General features: G+C 43.8%; 1 protein-coding gene, 2 non-coding genes and 1 pseudogene across 5 annotated transcripts in view; 3 read left to right on the plus strand and 1 right to left on the minus strand.

Annotated features, from left to right (window-relative positions):
• Positions 1–254: 254 nt before the first annotated feature.
• On the plus strand, positions 255–9,666 carry LOC106583360 (nucleolar protein 56-like; annotated as a pseudogene).
• Positions 8,581–8,647, plus strand: LOC123729741 (small nucleolar RNA SNORD57). The gene has a single exon (XR_006761448.1). It is a non-coding gene; the product is annotated as a small nucleolar RNA SNORD57 (small nucleolar RNA).
• LOC123729742 (small nucleolar RNA SNORA42/SNORA80 family) lies at positions 8,864–8,995 on the plus strand. The gene has a single exon (XR_006761449.1). It is a non-coding gene; the product is annotated as a small nucleolar RNA SNORA42/SNORA80 family (small nucleolar RNA).
• Positions 9,667–15,630: 5,964 nt separating the features above from the next.
• Positions 15,631–18,488, minus strand: part of LOC106583427 (ubiquitin-associated protein 2) — a 39,601-nt gene continuing 36,743 nt past the window's right edge. For all 3 annotated transcript variants that reach the window (XM_014167578.2, XM_014167575.2, XM_014167576.2), the window contains exons 25-27: positions 17,183–17,253; positions 16,750–16,932; positions 15,631–16,386 (exon numbers count right to left, since the gene is read on the minus strand). In XM_014167578.2, coding sequence (XP_014023053.1) covers positions 16,291–16,386; positions 16,750–16,932; positions 17,183–17,253 — 350 coding nt within the window. In that variant the 3' untranslated portion in view covers positions 15,631–16,290. The remainder of the gene's footprint in view (positions 16,387–16,749; positions 16,933–17,182; positions 17,254–18,488) is intronic.

Raw genomic sequence — 18,488 nt, forward strand, 5'->3', positions numbered from 1 at the left:
CAGATTAAGCTAAATACTTATTAAAGATTGTATTCATTTGCAGATCTATAGGTATTTATATAGGCTGATATTATGGCTGTGATACTCCATAGAAATCCCCATTGCAATAATTTGCCTAAAGCCCATCATAAGCCTCGCTCACAGCATCCTTTCCATCTTCTCTGTCCCTCCCAACTGAGCTCATCATTCACCAATCAACAGGTAGTGCACGACATGACGCAGAGTTCATGAATCTCGCGATACAAAGTCGACCCCACGGTAATACGGTCATGTAGCCGCGTGTTGAAAACTAAAAGAGTCTTTCTACATTCGTGAAGCAGAGGAAAGGACACGCATAGCATCAGAGATTGTGCAATCATGGTAAGATATTTTTTTTGTTATACGTTTCAGCATTTGAAATACCAAAAATTAACGTTAGTTTACCCAACTAGCTAACTTATATGGCATAGATTCCATTTCAGGTTCGAAAGGTGAAGAGTTGGCAAGTTAATAGTTACAAAAACGTGTTTGATTTATCATATCAGAATAAAACATTTACTGCATGCAATTAGCGTTATATTCCAAATTGACGGTCATTACCCAACGTTAGCGTTCTCAGCAAAGATTGGAAATGTGTTGGCGGCCTCTCAACTAGGCCTCAGCCTCGTTAAAAAGCCAGATTTGCGAAAGGAAAGCATACATGTGATTTAATGAACACATTTAACATAGTTATTGATAACAGCCTAATTTGGTAAACATTTGCTATAACTGTTAAGTAGGTAATGGACTAGTTTAAAATCTTTTGCATCTAGGCGTCTAGCCAATATCCAATGCAACAGCGTGGCGCGAAATACAAAACCCTCAAAAATCCTATAATTTCAATTTCTCAAACATACGACTATTTTACACCATTTTATAGATGCACTTGTCCTTGATGTAACCACATTGTCCGATTTTAAAAAAAAGGCTTTACAAAAAGGCTTTACAGCGAAAGCAAAACATTAGATTGTTAGGAGAGTACATAGACCAAAATAATCACACAGCCATTTTCCAAGCAAGCATATATGTCACAAAAACCCAAAACACAGCTAAATGAAGCACTAACCTTTGATCTTCATCAGATGACACTCCTAGGACATTATGTTATACAATACATGTATGTTTTGTTCATATTTATATCCAAAAACAGCTTTTTACATAGGCATGTGATGTTCAGAACATGTATTCCCACCAAAAACTTCCGGTGAATTACGTTGACAAAATACATAACAATTATAGATACAGAACTCCTTTATGCAATCGCTATGTCAGGTTTTAAAATAGCTTTTCGGCGAAAGCACATTTTTCAATATTCTGAGTACATAGCTCAGCCATCACGGCTAGCTATTTTGACACCCGCCAAGTTCGGGGCAAACTGAACTCAGAATTAGTATTAGAAATATTGTATTACCTTTGCTAATCTTTGTCAGAATGCACTCCCAGGACTGCTACTTCCACAAGAAATGTTTTTGTTCCAAATAATCCATAGTTATGTCCAAATACCTCCATTTTGTTTGTGCGTTCAGGTCACTATCCAAAGGGTAACGCGCAAGCGCATTTCGAGACAAAAAAGTTGAAATGTTCCATTACCGTACTTAGAAGCATGTCAAACGCTGTTTAAAATCTATTTTTATGGTATTTTTCTCGTAAAATAGCGATAATATTCCAACCAGACAATAGTGTATTCATTCAAGGAGGAAAAGATAAGTGTGCTCGCGTGAATGCGCATATCCAATCTCTTTGTCCCCAGGCAGACCACTGAGAAACTGAGCTACTATACTCTGCCCAGAGACAGGAGAAGGCTCAATCTGCTTTCTGAAGGCTTTAGACAGCCAATGGAAGCCTTAGAAAGTGCAACGTAACCCCACAGATACTGTAGTTTCGATAGAGAATCAAAAGAACTACAATTCTGACAGTCCACTTCCTGCTTGGAATTTTCTCAGGTTTTTGCCTGCCATATGAGTTCTGTTATACTCAGACACCATTCAAACAGTTTTAGAAACGTCAGTGTTTTCTATCAAAATCTACTAATAATATGCATATTCTCGTTTCTGGGCAAGAGTAGTAACCAGTTTAAATCGGGTACGTTTTTTCATCCGGCCGTGAAAATACTGCCCCCTATCCTAAACAGGTTTAAATATCTTTACAATATGTATGCTATGGGTTCTGCGTATTGATCCCCACAACACATGATGACAGTAGTCTTGGTTTAATGACGCGCAAGTTCAAATAGGGGCACGTTACAGTATTTTGGAGAAATACTATCTAGTCCCTACACTGAAAAAAATCTAAACGCAACATGTAAAGTGTTGGTTTCATGAGCTGAAATAGAAAATCACCGAAATTAACCGTAGACACTAAGTTTCTCTCAAATTGAATAGAAATGTGTTTACATCCCAGTTAGTGAGCATTTTTCCTTTGCCAAAATAATCCAGCCACCAGACAGGTGTAGCATATCAAGAAGCTGTTTTTAACAGCATGGTCATTACAATGTGCAGTTTTGTCACACAACACCATGCCACAAATGTCTCAAGTTTTGAGGGAGTGTGCAATTGTCATGCTGCCTGCAGGAATGTCCACCAGAGCTGTTACCAGAGAATTAAATGTTCATGTGTCTGCCATAAACTACCTCGTTTGAGAGAATTTTGCAGTGCAGACAAACCATGCCAGCCCAGGACCTCCTCATTGGGGTCTCTGTCTGTAATAAACCCGGGGATTAATTCTGATTGGCTGGGCCTGGCTCCCTAGTGGGTGGGCCTATACCCTCCAAGACCCACCCATGATGCACCCCTGCCCAGTCATGTGAAATCCATAGATTAGGGCATGGGTTCTTAAACTTTTTCAGCCTATTTTCCCCCATTAAAAACACTCTTGCATATCTGTCTAGGTTGTTACTGTTGCTATTAAAATACGATGAATACTTTTCATTCTGAACTGGAATAAATGGATTGATCACACAGATGAATAACAGAACACACACACAGGCTTTTTGATAGTGCAACCCTAAGTAACAGTACAGATGAAAAATGTTCAGGCCTACTGTACATTTTACTGTAGAAATAATTGTGGAAAGAAAGTCTAGGTTGGAACTGTTGCTGTTAAAATACAACATGTGTTTTATTCTGACCTGGAATAAAGTGATTGATCACCTCTGTAGACCAGAAAACAGACCCAGTCCTAATGAGAGCATGTCTATTCTGGGCTCTGTTTTTGTCAGTACAACACTGAGGTCATGCTAAGCCTTGAAACTGTTTCTGTACTTGTTTTCTAAGTATGTCAGAGTTGTGAACCCTGACTCACATAGGTATGTGGTGCCAAACTGGACCAGAACATCTACTGCTTCCTGCTGTAGATGAACAACCCACAACTGGGTGTTTGCCTCAAAAAGCATCTTGCCTCAATCAGTTTATTCCAGTTAAGAATAAAAATTATTGTATTTTAACAGCAACAGTTCCAACCTAGACTAGTTTTAAATCATTTCTACAGTAGCTGTACAGTAGGCCTGATCATTTTTCATCATCTGTACTGTTACTAGGGTTGCACTATCAGTAGCTAGCTTGCTTTGGTAAATGTTAGCTATTAGCTGTGTACAAGGCCAGGGAATTGTTTGAAAGAGAAACTCAGATCTACTATGAGTCAGTCAGTACTCCCTTATTACTGCTTATCACCTGTTATAAAATGACAATGCCTTGCTAGCTGACTTTTCCACTGTCGAAGCACTTTCCTGACGCTTTCTGCCCTGTTCTGAAAGAACTCCCTGGGTTTACCATCAGGTTGCTGTGGATGTTTGATCAGGACGTGTCGTTTTATACATTTTTTTTCGTTATGCGAGTCTCATTACTAAGCACTTCCACACACAAAAGACATTGTGGGCGCTCCTCGTTATCAGTTTGTATGAAAGAGAAACTCATCGCTGTATAGCCGTTTCATGACAATTGAGGTCAGTCAGAACTTGTGGCTAGCATGAGTCCATTTGATGACCGGCGAGTGGGAACGACAAGTCAATGGCTGACAGCGCATCTGCTGCCTGGACGACAGCGCTGCATCGTGTGTCACGGAGTGGTCTTCAAGAAAATGCAGAAAAAAGATCCGGGGAACTGCGAAGCACACGGGCATATCCCACTCGCACAGCTGCCAAACTGAGCAGAGTGCAGATGCACTTGGCCAAATCAGTTCCAGTAAATAATGAAACTATTATAAATGTACACTGACACGTCGCGACCCATACTTTAAGAAAGACGGGATTAGGGCATAATGAATTTCTTTAAATGTACTGATTTGTTATATGAACTGTAACTTGTTGCATTTATTTTTGTTGGGTAGACATTATCACGTCACACGACCCGTAGGCTGCGCTGACCATAGTCCACTTCTGGCATGTGACTTTATTCTCGCTAAACATCCTTTCTCTTGTCCACTTGGCATTATCTGCGCCGCGTGGCTATTTCCATCCTGGCAGTATACCGGCTTGGTGATAGTTGAGGGCATATCCTGGCGGAGATGGGTTTTGATAAATGGTCGCGCAATTTGCTAGCAGCAACATTGTCTTCGGTTGATTCCGAAAAGCTTACCTGTACGGTTTGTCAGCATGTGCTAATTCAATCGGTCTGCCCATTCAAGAATCCTTGGGATATCCATACCCTTACTCTAACCATTTATTTCATCTTCAATGGGTGGTATGGTTTGGGCGGCTGGTAGCCTAGTGGTTAGAGCATTGGGCCAGTAATCAAAATGATGCTAGATCGAATCCCCGAGCTGACAAGGTAAAAATCTGTTCTGCCCATGAACAAGGCAGTTTACCAACTGTTCCTAGGTCATCATTGTAAATACGATTTTGTTCTTAACTGACTTGCCTAGTTAAAATAAAAATGGTTGTCACAAGGATTCCAGATAGCATGGACCCAACTGACTCTCAGTTTAAGTAGGTGCACACGAGGGGGAGAAGTCTATTCGCTATTACAAAATAATAATAAAAGTATGAATTTCAACACCACGGAAGGACTGAAGTTGTACAGTTAAATGTTTTCAGAATTTAAATTTTTATTCAAATCGACTGATGGTAACTCACCTGGTAGCGGGATGTGTGAGCAACGACTCTGCCTGTGTGTGTGAACTGAGTTGCATGTTCCTCAGCTAAATGCAAGCGGTGCGTTATTGCCCAAGCCCCATAATGTTTCACTACTTACGTTGTGATTCCATCGTTTTGTTTGTCACTGTTAGCCACATTCTATACTGTACAAACATTTTAACCTGCTGTGTCTTCTGCAGGTGCTGTTGCACGTGCTCTTTGAGCATGCAGCAGGATATGCACTCTTTGTCGTCAAGGAGGTGGAAGAAGTTGCCATGCTTTTGCCTCCGGTACGAATAACCACTTCCAAATATGTACATTTTTATTAGGATTTACCCATAATTGATGACCGTTGGGCCAAGTTACTAATCACCCATATTCCACAGGTTGTAGACTGCATTCTAAACATTGCGAAATTCCATGGTATGGTGAGCCTAGCCGCTTTCTTCCCATTCAAGTCTGCTCAGGCTGCACTAGAAAACATAATGCCATATCGGAAGGTGAGTTGCTTGCTTTAATTTACTCCATTCTAGTCCTTGCTCAGATGTAATGATGTATCAAAAATCTGTCAATCCACTGAATCACTGTGCTGACACATCATCAAACCTGAACATCTGGGCCTGGCTATCTTTATGATACCAGATGGCATTAGTCAGTATGTATGTTTCAACACACCCACAACTGATTATCTTATCTTAGTCGATTATAAATAATTAAAAAGTTTCCTCATAACACCCTGACTTGTTTCAGGTGTGGTCCACACTGACCTGAAGCTGTTCCTGGACACTAACCTGCCCATAGGGGGTAAGAAGAAGGCGATGCTGGGGGTGGGTGATGCCAAGATAGGAGGAGCTCTGCAGGAGGAGCTGGGCCTGTCTATCCAGACTGGTGGAGTGGTGTCAGAGATACTGAGAGGTGAGGACTCACATGAACTACAGTAAAAGTAAAAAACTTTTTTTTTGGGGGGGGGGGTCATCTCGTCTTTTATGTTGTGACTAGTAACTTGTTTGTAGCTGGCGAAACCTGGCCTGTGGTGATGTCAATATAATCAACCCCTGACCCTCGTGATGGTTTATAGTGAAAATCTGAAAGGCCGCCAGGGCGAATGACCTAGGGCCGTGAAAGTGCCTCCACCGTGCATACTCAACGTCACTACCCGTCTCTCCCCTGAAGGTGCGTCTCCACTTCCACTCCTTGGTAAAGGGGCTGACTGCCCAGGCTGCCTCCAAGGCTCAACTAGGTCTGGGCCACAGCTACTCCAGAGCCAAGGTCAAGTTCAACGTCAACAGGTCCGACATGATCATCCAGTCCATCGCCCTCCTGGACCAGCTGGACAAGGACATCAACACGTTCTCCATGCGTGTGCGTACAGCTGCTGTGAATGTCAAGTCTCCCTCATAGGGTACGTAGTAGTAGACCCAACAACCATCCACTCGGCAGTCTTGCTAACGGGACCAAATGATGATTATACCAAATCTGTCAATCCCCTGAACTCTTTATGTTGAGTGTTCCATCAGTGCTGACAGTCCCGCAGTATAAATGTCAGGTATGCCTTCAACCTGGTTGAGACTATCCTAACATTTCCAAACTTCTGCTCGCCACTCCCCTTCTGCTTTATAGTGAGTGGTATGGCTACCACTTCCCAGAGCTGATCAAGATAGTGACTGACAACTCTACGTACTGCAAGATGGCCCAGCTGATCGGCAACAGAAAGGAGCTGAGCGAGGAGAGTCTAGAGAGCCTGGAGGAGGTAGTGATGGATAGTGCTAAGGCCCAGGCTGTCCTGGAGGCATCCCGCAGCTCCATGGGTCAGTCAAGCCACACAGTATATTATACACACTTATAAAACCAACCCCTTTTTGGGCCATCTGGGACTTTAAGTGTCCTATATGACCAACACAGGGGAAGAGTGTGATAGTTTTCTCATAAACCTGTAGTGTAGGCTCAAATCCTCCCTGCGGATCCTGTCAGGAGATACAAAACGTATATTTCAGTCATCTTCCCTTGTCTTCACAGTGGAGATGTTTGTACATTGAATTCCTGTGTCTGGGTATCGAGACTGCCGCTGAAACTGGTTTCCCATGGCTTTCTGTAGGCATGGACATCTCTCCCATCGACCTGATCAACATTGAGAGGTTGTCCAACCGTGTGGTCTCGCTAGCTGCCTACAGGCTGGAACTACAGGAGTACCTGCGCTCTAAGATGAGCCAGGTGGCCCCCAACCTGGCTGCCCTTATAGGAGATGTGGTGCGTACTAATTAGATTCAGCAAATGTCCAATCTACATACTCTTCCTAAGGGGACCGAATGATGTTTATACCAAATCTGTCAATCCTCTGAATTCTTTGTGTTGAGTCTTCCATCGGTGCTGACAGTCCCTGACACCTCAGCTCATGGTGACATGTTCATTGGCCAACCTCTGACGTGGTGTTTCTTCCTCCTTTAGGTGGGAGCACGTCTGATCTCCCATGCCAGCAACCTGGCCAAGTACCCAGCCTCCACCGTGCAGATCCTGGGTGCTGAGAAGGCCCTGTTCAGGTACTGGGGCACCCACTCCCTGCTGGGGAAACGGGCAGGGCTGGGGCTAAGCAGAGAAGGGTGACTGGGGGTGTGACCCCCCTCAGAGTCATCCCTTTCCCTTACTCACCCCCACAGTCTGAGCGGCTGCCTAGTGTGCAGAGGTAGTTACTGTAACACCTACATGCCATACTCAACCAATAAATTCTTGTGTAGAAGAATCAACAATCAACGGTTGGAACATCTGTTTTTCCAAAGTGTCACGGGTCTTCAGAGCCCTGTGTGTGGGGAATGGATGTAGGGTTTCCAGTGAAAGACACTTTGGAAAAACAGATGTTCCAACCGTTGATTGTTATGACCCTTCTGGATTATTTGCAATGATGTTCTTATTTTTCGTCAACAGTAATCCACCTCTGGGTAGATGATGGTGACTAGCTAAATACTGAGCAAAGCTTTGGTCTCTTGACTACTGCTGCCCCGTGCTCCTACGGTGGTATTGACGTTTCCTCTCCCTCCGACAGAGGTGCCCACCTGTGTGTTTGGCGACAAGCTACGTGACCAGGTGGAGGAGCGCCTGTCATTCTACGAGACGGCCGAGGCGCCTCGTAAGAACCTGGATGTCATGAGAGGCTGTGATACAGGTGGGCTATGTCACTGACATGGGATTAATTTTCTTGGGTTTGTGAGCATGATTTTACAGCGTTTGTACGGTCATAAAAATCAGAGCAAAGTAATGGAATTTGAAAATTGTGATTTCTAGGCGTGGAAGAGTTAGAAAATCGTCAAATCTGAAATGTAATGGACATTTCTGTTAATGTAATTTTAAGCATGGGATCAGAGACCAGTGTCAATACATTACGTGTACTTTTGTATGCGTTGGTCATGAAAAATTTGGTTACAAGTAATGAAATTCCATCTGTCAATGTGTATGAACCCTGCTTTTAGGACTCTTTCCTTGTAGATGTTTAGCTAATCTGCTGTGAGTGATGACGACACTTTCCCCGACTCAAACGTGGGGGTTTAACTGATTTAATGAGCCTGACACAGCTCCAAACACATCAGTGCCACTAGCACCTAGTCTTCTAGAAGTATTTGCTGTTTAACCATGCTGTTTGGCTTACCACTCCTAGGCAGGAGAGGTGGCAGCTGAGATAAAGATCAAATTGGAGAAGAAATGTAGGATGCGGGAGAAGAAGCTGGCAGCCCTTTCCACAGGCGATGAAGAGGTATGTATTGCTTTAGCTCTGTCCGGAAACTGAAAGCATGTTTAGATTTGGGATTTGACCCTTCTACGTGGTTCTCTCTCAGTGTACGACATGCTAAACTAACTTGACTCCGAACCATTGGCTGGTCTTCTCCTGTAGACCAAATCACTGAAGTGAGTCGGACATTACAGCTCTTGTCATACTGCAATTAAAACTTATGCCATGGAGAAATTATGAAACATCCTAATGTGTTTTCTATTATGGGTTTATGCTAATAGGGAGAAGGTGACGTCGCTGTGGTAAAGAAGCATGCAGCAGAGGAAGCTGTCCAAATGAAGGAAGAGGCTCCAGCAACAGGATGGAGACCCCATAGACAAAAAGAAACGAAAGAGTGAGGCAATAGAGGGGGTGGCCCCAGAGACCCCCCAGACTGAAGAAAAATGTTGAATAGGGGATTTGGATGAGACTGAACATTTCTTAGTTTTGTGCATATTTAAAAAAAATGTATTGCTTATTTTTTACTTTAACCACCCAATGAGGTTGGAAGCAGATTGACTTGTGTAATCAGTGTTTGTCTCAATTTTATACCTTCCCCTCCCTATCCTCAACGCACTTCACACTGAAAGTGAATGAATATTCAGCTCAGTGCCTTGACCTTAATGTAATTATACATCCCCCTTGTGTAAATACTTTAATGTCCATTTTTCTCTATCAAATCTGTTCACCGTAAACTTGCTTTTAACCATTTTTCAACTAAATATTATATACGCTACCTACCTGATGTGTCTGAAATATACTGAACAAAAATATAAATGCAACATGTTTCATCAGCTGAAATAAAAGATTAGAAATGCTGGAACATTTATGCAATCTGTGTGACAGGTGTGGCATATCCAGAAGCTGATTAAATGGCATGTTTATTCCAGAGATGCGCCATGTGTGTTTAAAGGCCACTAAAATGTGCAGTTTTGAGTGAGTGTGCAATTGGCATGCTGACTGCAGGGATGTTCATTTCTCCACCATAAGCTGCTTCAGGTGTCATTTTGGAAGTACGTCCAATCAGCCTCAACTGCAGACCACGTGTATCTGTGCCAGCCCAGAACACATCTGGCTTCTTCACCAACGGGGTTGTGAGAGCGGCCACTCGGACAGCTGATGAATCTGGGTTTGCGCAACCAAAGAATTTCTACGCACACTTTCTCAGTGAAGCTCATCTGCAATTCTTGTCTTGACCTGACTTCAGTGGGAAAATGCTCACCTTCGATGGCCACTGACACACTGGAGAAGTGGGCTCTTCACAGATGAATTCTGGTTTAAAGTGTACTGGGCAGACTGTATGGCGTTGTGGGTGAGCGGTTTGCTGATGTCAACAGTGCCCCATCATGGGGTCATGGTATGGGCAGACAAGCACAATTGCATTTTATCCTGAGTCCCCATTATTGTGCCATTCATCCGCAGCCTCGTCATAAGGATCTATACATAATTCACGGGAGCTGAAAATGTCCCAGTTCCTCCATGGTCCGCATACTCGTTAGCCATTGAGCATGTTTGGGATGCTCTGGATTATTTTTGTTTCACCGTTATTTAACCAGGTAGGCTAGTTGAGAACAAGTTCTCATTTACAGCTGCGACCTGGCCAAGATAAAGCAAAGCAGTGTGACAGACAACAGAGTTACACATGGAATAAACAATAAGCCAATAACACAATAAACAAGTCAATGACACAGTAGGAAAAAAGTCTATATACAGTGTGTGCAAAAGGCCATAGTAGCAAAGAGTTACAATTTAGCAGATTAACACTGGAGTGATAAATGAGCAGATGATGATGCGCAGAAAAGTAAAAAAACAAACACTATGGGGATGGGGTAGGTAGATTGGGTGGGCTATTTACAGATGGACTATGTACAGCTGCAGCGATCGGTTAGCTGCTCAGATAGCTGATGTTTAAAGTTAGTGAGGGAAATATAAGTCTCCAGCGATTTTTGGAATTCGTTCCAGTCACTGGCAGCAGAGAACTGGAAGGAAAGGCGGCCAAATTAGGTGTTGGCTTTGGGGATGATCAGTGAGATATACCTGCTAGAACGTGTGCTACGGGTGGGTGTTGTTATCGTGACCAGTGAGCTGAGATAAGGCAGAGCTTTACCTAGCATAGACTTATAGGTGACCTGGAGCCAGTGGGTCTGGCGACTAGAGCATACAGGTCGCAGTGGTGGGTGGTATAAGGTGATTTGGTAACAAAACGGATGGCACTGTGATAGACTGCATCCAGTTTGCTGAGCAGAGTATTGGAAGCTATTTTGTAGATGACATCGTCGAAGTCGAGGATCGGTAGGATCCTCAGTTTTACTAGTGTAAGTTTGGCGGCGTGAGTGAAGGAGTCTTTGTTGTGAAATGGAAAGCCGATTCTAGATTTGATTTTGGATTGGAGATGTTTAATATGAGTCTGGAAGGAGAGTTTACAGTCTAGCCAGACACCTAAGTATTTATAGTTGTCCACATATTCTAGGTCAGAGCCGTCCAGAGTGGTGATGCTGGTCGGGCGGGCGGGTGCGGGCAGCAAACGGTTGAAAAGCATGCATTTGGTTTTACTAGCGTTTAAGAGCAGTTGGAGGCCACGGAAGGAGAGTTGTATGGCATTGAAGCTCGTTTGGATGTTAGTTAGCACAGTGTCCAAGGAAGGGCCAGATGTATACAGAATGGTGTCGTCTGCTTAGAGGTGGATCAGGGAATCACCTGCAGTAAGAGTGACATCATTGATATATACAGAGAAAAGAGTCGGCCCGAGAATTGAACCCTGTGGTACCCCCATAGAGACTGCCAGAGGTCCGGACAACAGGCCCTCCGATTTTACACACTGAACTCAGAAGTAGTTGGTGAACCAGGCGAGGCAGTCATTAGAGAAACCAAGGCTATTGAGTCTGTCAATAAGAATACCGTGATTGACAGAGACGAAAGCCTTGGCCAGGTCGATGAAGACAGCTGCACAGTACTGTCTTTTATCGATGGCGGTTATGATATCGTTTAGTACCTTGAGCATGGCTGAGGTGCACCCGTGACCAGCGGAGCTGTTGGCCGGGGTAGGAGTTGAAATTTGAAATGGAGTTGAAATTGAAATTTTTGATTATCATGGATTTATCGGTGATGACCGTGTTACCTAGCCTCAGTGCAGCAGGCAACTGGGAGGAGGTGCTCTTGTTCTCAATGGACTTTACAGTGTCCCAAAACCTTTTGGAGTTAGAGCTACAGGATGCACATTTCTGCTTGAAAAAGCTAGCCTTTACTTTCCTGCCTGACTGTGTATTGGTTCCTGACTTCCCTGAACAGTTGCATATCGCGGGGACTATTCGATGCTATTGCAGTTCGCCACAGGATGTTTTTGTGCTGGTCAAGGGCAGTCAGGTCTGGAGTGAACCAAGGGCTATCTGTTCTTAGTTCTACATTTTTTGAAAGGGGCATGCTTATCTAAGATGGTGAGGAAATTACTTTTAAAGAACGACCAGGCATCCTCGACTGACGGGATGAGGTCAATATCCTTCCAGGATACCCGAGCCAGGTCGATTAGAAAGGCCTGCTCGCAGAAGTGTTTAAGGGAGCGTTTGACCGCGGACCCATAGCGGATACAGGCAATGAGGCAGTGATCGCTGAGATCTTGACTGAAAACAGCAGATTTATTTTGAGGGCAAGTTGGTCAGGATAATGTCTATGAGGGTGCCCATGTTTACAGATTTAGGGTCTTACCTGGTGGGTTCCTTGATGATTTGTGTGAGATTGAGGGCATCTAGCTTAGATTGTAGGACTGCCGGGGTGTTAAGCATATCCCAGTTTAGGTCACCTAACAGAACGAACTCTGAAGCTAGATGGGCACGATCAATTCACATATGGTGTCCAGGGCACAGCTGTGAGCGGAAAGGGGTCGATAACAGGCGGCAACAGTGAGAGAGACATTTCTGGAGAGATTAATTTTTAAAATTAGAAGTTCGAACTGTTTGGGTATAGACCTGGAAAGTATGACAGAAGTCAACAAATGAGGGTGCCTGGGGACATGCAGGGCCTGGGTTAGCCTCCACATCACCCGAGGAACAGAGGAGGAGTAGGATGAGGGTACGGCTAAAGGCTATCAAAACTGGTCGTCTAGAGCGTTGGGGACAAAGAATAAAAGATTTCTGGGCGTGGTAGAATAGATTCAGGGCATAATGTGCAGACGGGTATACGTGTACGACAGCATGTTCTAGGTCCCACGAATATCCAGCAACTTCGCACAGCCATTGAAGAGGTCACCAGATACTGTTTTTATGATCTACACCCCTATCTTAAATTAGGCCCTAATCTATGGAATACAGATACCTTATTTCAATTGACTAACTCAGTCAAATCTGTCACAAATTGCATTTATTTTGGTTCAGTGTATTTCCATGTGGCTAGAACTGCAGCTAATGCTTTGTAAAAGGGGATAGTTACCTTTGAAGTTCCATGAGCCAGGAATGACTGCAGCTAGTTGCGCGCTCATTGCATCATGTCAACTCGAATCCCTAGCAATCTGTATTGTTGCTTTTCTGTAATTGGGTTGTGTACAAATCAAATGTATTTGTCACATACACATGGTTAGCAGGTGTTAATGCAAGTGTAGCAAAATGCTTGTGCTTCTAGTTCTGACCATGCAGTAATATCTAACAAGTAATCTACCAATTCCACAACAACTACCTTGTACACACAAGTGTAAAGGAATGAATACGAATATGTACATAAAAATATATAAATGAGTGATGGCCGAACGGCGTAGGCAAGATGTAACAGATGGTATGGAGTACAGTGTATACATATGAGATGAGTATTGTAGGGTATGAAAACATATAAAGCGGCATTGTTTAAGGTGGCTAGTGATACATTACATCAGGATGGCATAGAGTACAGTATATACATATGAGATGAGTAATGTAAATTATGAAAACATATAAAGTGGCATTGTTTAAAGTGGCTAGTGATACATCAAGATGGCAAGATCCAGTAGATGGTATGGCGTACAGTATATACATATGAGATGAATAATGTAGGTTATGTAAACATTATCTAATATAAAGTGGCAAGTGATAAATTGATTACATCAATTATCCCATTATTAAAGTGGCTAGAGATGAGTCAGTATGTTGGCAGCAGCCACTCAATGTTAGTGATGGCTGTTTAACATTCTGATGGCCTTGAGATTGAAAAACAGCTTCTGTCTCTCGTTTCCAGCTTTGATGCACCTGTACTGACCTCACCTTCTGGATGATAGCAGGGTGAACAGGCAGTGGCTCGGGTGGTTGCTGTCCTTGATCTTTTTGGCCTTCCTGTGACATCGGGTGCTGTAGGTGTCCTGGAGGGCAGGTAGTTTGCACCCGGTGATGCGTTGTGCAGACCTCACTACCCTCTGGAGAGCCTTCCGGTTATGGGCGGAGCAGCTGCCGTACCAGGCCGTGATACAGCCCGACAGGATGCTCTCAATTGTGCATCTGTAAAAGATTGTGAGTGTTTTTGGTGACAGGCTGAATTTCTTCAGCCTCCTGAGGCTGAAGAAATTCGCTGTCTGTGTGGGTGGACCATTTCAGTTTGTCCGTGATGTGTACGCCGAGGAACTTAAAACTCTCCACCCTCTCCACTACTGTCCCGTCAATGTAGATAGGGGGGTGCTACCTCTGCTGTTTCCTGAAGTCCACGATCATCTCTTTTGTTTTGTTGACATTGAGTGAGAGGTTATTTTCCTGACACCACACTCCGAGGGCCCTCACCTCCTCCCTGTAGGCCGTCTCGTCGTTGTTGGTAATCAAGCCTACCACTGTAGTGTCGTCTGCAAACTTGATGATTGACTTGGATGCGTGCATGGCCACGCAGTCGTGGGTGAACAGGGAGTACAGAAGAGGGGACTGAGAACGCACCCTTGTGGGGACCCAGTGTTGAGGATCAGAGGGGTGGAGATGTTGTTACCTACCCTCACCACCTGGGGGCGGCCCGTCTGGAAGTCCAGGACCCAGTTGCACAGGGCGGGGTCGAGACCCAGGGTCTCGAGCTTAATGCCGAGTTTGGAGGGTACTATGGTGTTAAATGCTGAGCTGTAATCAACGAACAGCATTCTTACATAGGGATTCCCCTTGTCCAGATGGGTTAGGGAAGTGTGCAGTGTGATGGCGATTGCGTCGTCTGTGGACCTATTGGGTCGGTAAGCAAATTGGAGTGGGTCTAGGGTATCAGGTAGGGTGGAGGTGATATGGTCCTTGACTAGTCTCTCAAAGCACTTCATGATGACAGAATGAGTGCTACAGGGCAGTAGTCATTTAGCTCAGTTACCTTAGCTTTCTTGGGAACAGGAACAATGGTGGCCCTCTTGAAGCATGTGGGGACAACAGACTGGGATAAGAATTGTTTACAACTGGAAATATACATTTTACGAGCCTGCCTTCTGCATAATGGTATTCATGAAACTCAACGATTGCAAATTTAAGGGGGGAAAAAATGTATGAATCAAATCATGGACAGTCCCTGCTTGCTTATCCTTGAGATTGTTGCCAGGTAAATGGGGTGTCATGCGGAGTAGACAATTCCCGAACACAGCTAATGGAACTTTGAATAGCAAAACAAAGTACAAGGCATGTTGTGACTACATGTAAGCAAGCTTCCAAAGATCAAACCTTTGTATCTTAGTTTCAAAGTGGGAAAGGAGTTTATTTCACCCTGTGAGTTGAGTGACTAAACCAATGGTTGAGTACATGCTATGAGTGGTTTACAGTACGGTATCATGTGGACCTGCAATGTTTTGTATAATAATCCAATAAAATACGTTTATAATTCATAACTGTTCAGAACTTTTATTTGTTGGACAATGAAGATTAAACCAATGTTATTGACATCCAATGCCTGGCTGTCACACGTCAGCCAACTAAAAGTGGGAATCAAATGGTGGGATAAAGGGCCAAAAATAAAAAAACTCAAGCTATCAACTTAAGTCACCCTCAATAGAAAAGAGCTCAGATGGGAGAGACCGAAGTTACAAAAAAATAAAATAAAAAGCTTTTAAAAAAAGGCTTCACCATGAAAAATGATGCTTAGCAGTAATGTACATCAGGGTCATGTATGCATACAAAAATCGTCCACGCCACATGATGCTTGTTCTGGTTCAAGTATATTCACCATCAACTTCATAATTACTTCTCATGATCTTTGATGCTCATCTTCCTGACATTTTGAAATAAAACAAAACATCCTTCAAAAAAATAAAACAAATGCAGAAAACCACATTTCATGTCCTACCAATACATATATACTGTATAAATACATACATAAATATATTTTACATACAACAGCCATAAATTTGAAAAGGGGAATATTGAGTAGGGGGGATGGGTGGTAGTGTGTTTTAGCTCGGTGCTGTAAAATGGTTTGTCCTTCGATGGTCTGATCAGTCAAGATAGGTGGGCACGCTGCAGTATATACACTCAGACACACAGCCCTGTCAGTTGCCCCAGTATGGGGAGCTGCCGTAGCTGGACTTGTTGACCTGGCTCTTCTGCTGGATGCTGCTAGACTGGCCTCGCTGGCTAGGACCTCCCTGCAAACGGAGGAGACGAGGACACCGTCACAAACTGGACATGACCATCCCAAGTAAGGTACCACACTGATACACAACAAAGACGTAATGGGAATATAAACCAGAGGTGGGCTATGTGATGGCTTGTGTGAGTGCAGGCTTTTGTTCAAGCAGCAATATATCTGATTGACCTAAATCAGTCTTGAAGACTTGACGGGTAGAATCAGGTGATACTGCTTGGCTGGAACAAAAGCCTGCAACCGCACCAGCACATGTAGGATTGTCCACCATCTAACCAGTGCCGTTGTGTGGCATGTTAAAGCAAGTTTATACAGTACCCTGTACACTACAGGCGGCTGAGTGTTTGAGAGGAGTGTGTGTTACCTGTCCGTCCTGAGCCAGGTGATGGTGCAGCATCTGGGAGTGGGGTTGCTGGTGGGCAGGCTGCAGGATGTGGAGGAAGGGGGCAGGAGCATAGCCCCCCGGGGCCCCTCCAGGACCCCCCAGAGCTGAGGGCAGGTTGAAGGGAGGGGGAGTCCCAGTATGGAAACCCTGCTTATCAAAGGACTGGAGAAAGACGGAAGGAGAGCAAAGTAGAGGTCAGCGATTAGGTTTCTCTGGTGGAAAACAAACGTGGAGAAACAAATACCATCACTGTTAAGCTCTGGCAAGGACTTGAATTTCAATCCTAATTGACAAGAGATTATTATGTGTTGGTGTATCTTATCCTAGGAAAATAAGCCCTGGTGGACTAATGGGTATTGTAATGAACTAAACAAAATTAGAAATACAAACATGACTACGTCAAAGATCTCACCTGGGTCTTGTTGTAAACACTGCCACTGATTTCTGGGATCCCGGTGTTGCCTGACGTCACAGAAATGCCACCTAGCGTATGACAAAATATAAAATACTGTAGTTGAAAACAAACATTCAAATCACAGAATTACTTAAGCAATGAGGCCTGAGGGGGTGTGGTACAGTGCCTTCGGAAAGTATTAAGACACCTTGACCTTTTTCACATTTTGTTAAGTTACAGCCTTTTTCTAAAATTGATGAAATTGTTTCCCCCCTCAATCTACACACAATAACCCATAATGACAAAGCAAAAACAGGGGTTAGAAATGTTTGCTGATTTATAAAATGTAAAAAAATAAAATAATTACCTGAAATACCACATTTACATAAGTATTCAGACCCTTTACTCAGTACTTCGTTGAAGCAGCGATTACAGCCTCGAGTCTTCTTGGGTATGATGCTATAAGCTTGGCACACCTGTATTTGGGGAGTTTCTCCCATTCTTCTCTGCAGGTCCTCTCAAGCTCTGTCAGGTTGGATGGGAAGCATTGCTGCACAGCTATTTTTAGGTCTCTTCAAAGATATTCGATCAGGTTCAAGTCCGGGCTCTGGCTGGGCCACTCAAGGACATTCAGACTTGTCGCGAAGCCACTCTTGTGTTGTCTTGTCTGTGTGCTTAGGGTCGTTGTCCTGTTGGAAGGTGAAACTTTGTCCCAGTCTGAGGTCCTGAGCACTCTGGAGCAGGTCCAACAAGAATCTCTCTGTACTTTGCTCAATCTTGGTTTCATCAGACCAGATAATCTTGTTTCTTATGGTCTGAAAGTATTTAGATGTCTTTTGGCAAACCCCAAGTGGGTGGTCATGTGCCTTTTACTGAGGAGTGGTTTTCGTATGGCCACTCTACCATAAAAGGCCTGATTGGTGGAGTACTGCAAAGATCGTTGTCATTCTGAAAGGTTCTCCCTTCTCCACAGAGGAAAAATAGGGTTCTTGGTCATCTCCCTGACCAAGGCCCTTCTCCCCTGATTGCTCAGTTTGGCAGCTCTAGGAAGAGTCTTGATGGTTCCAAACTTCTTCCATTTAAGAATGATGGAGGCCATTGTGTTCTTGGGGAACTTCAATGCTGCAGACATTTTTCGGTACCCTTCACCAGATCTGTACCTCGAGGCAATCGTGTTTCGAGGTACAGACAATTCCTTCGACTTCATGGCTTGATTTACCACAACTACAATCAAGTTGTAGAAACATCTCAAGGATGATCAATGGAAACAGGATGCACCTGAGCTCAATTTCAAGTCTCATAGCAAAGGGTCTGAATACCCCCG

The sequence above is a fragment of the Salmo salar genome, chromosome ssa22 (assembly GCF_905237065.1).
Source record: "Salmo salar chromosome ssa22, Ssal_v3.1, whole genome shotgun sequence".
NCBI classification, from domain to species: domain Eukaryota; kingdom Metazoa; phylum Chordata; class Actinopteri; order Salmoniformes; family Salmonidae; genus Salmo; species Salmo salar.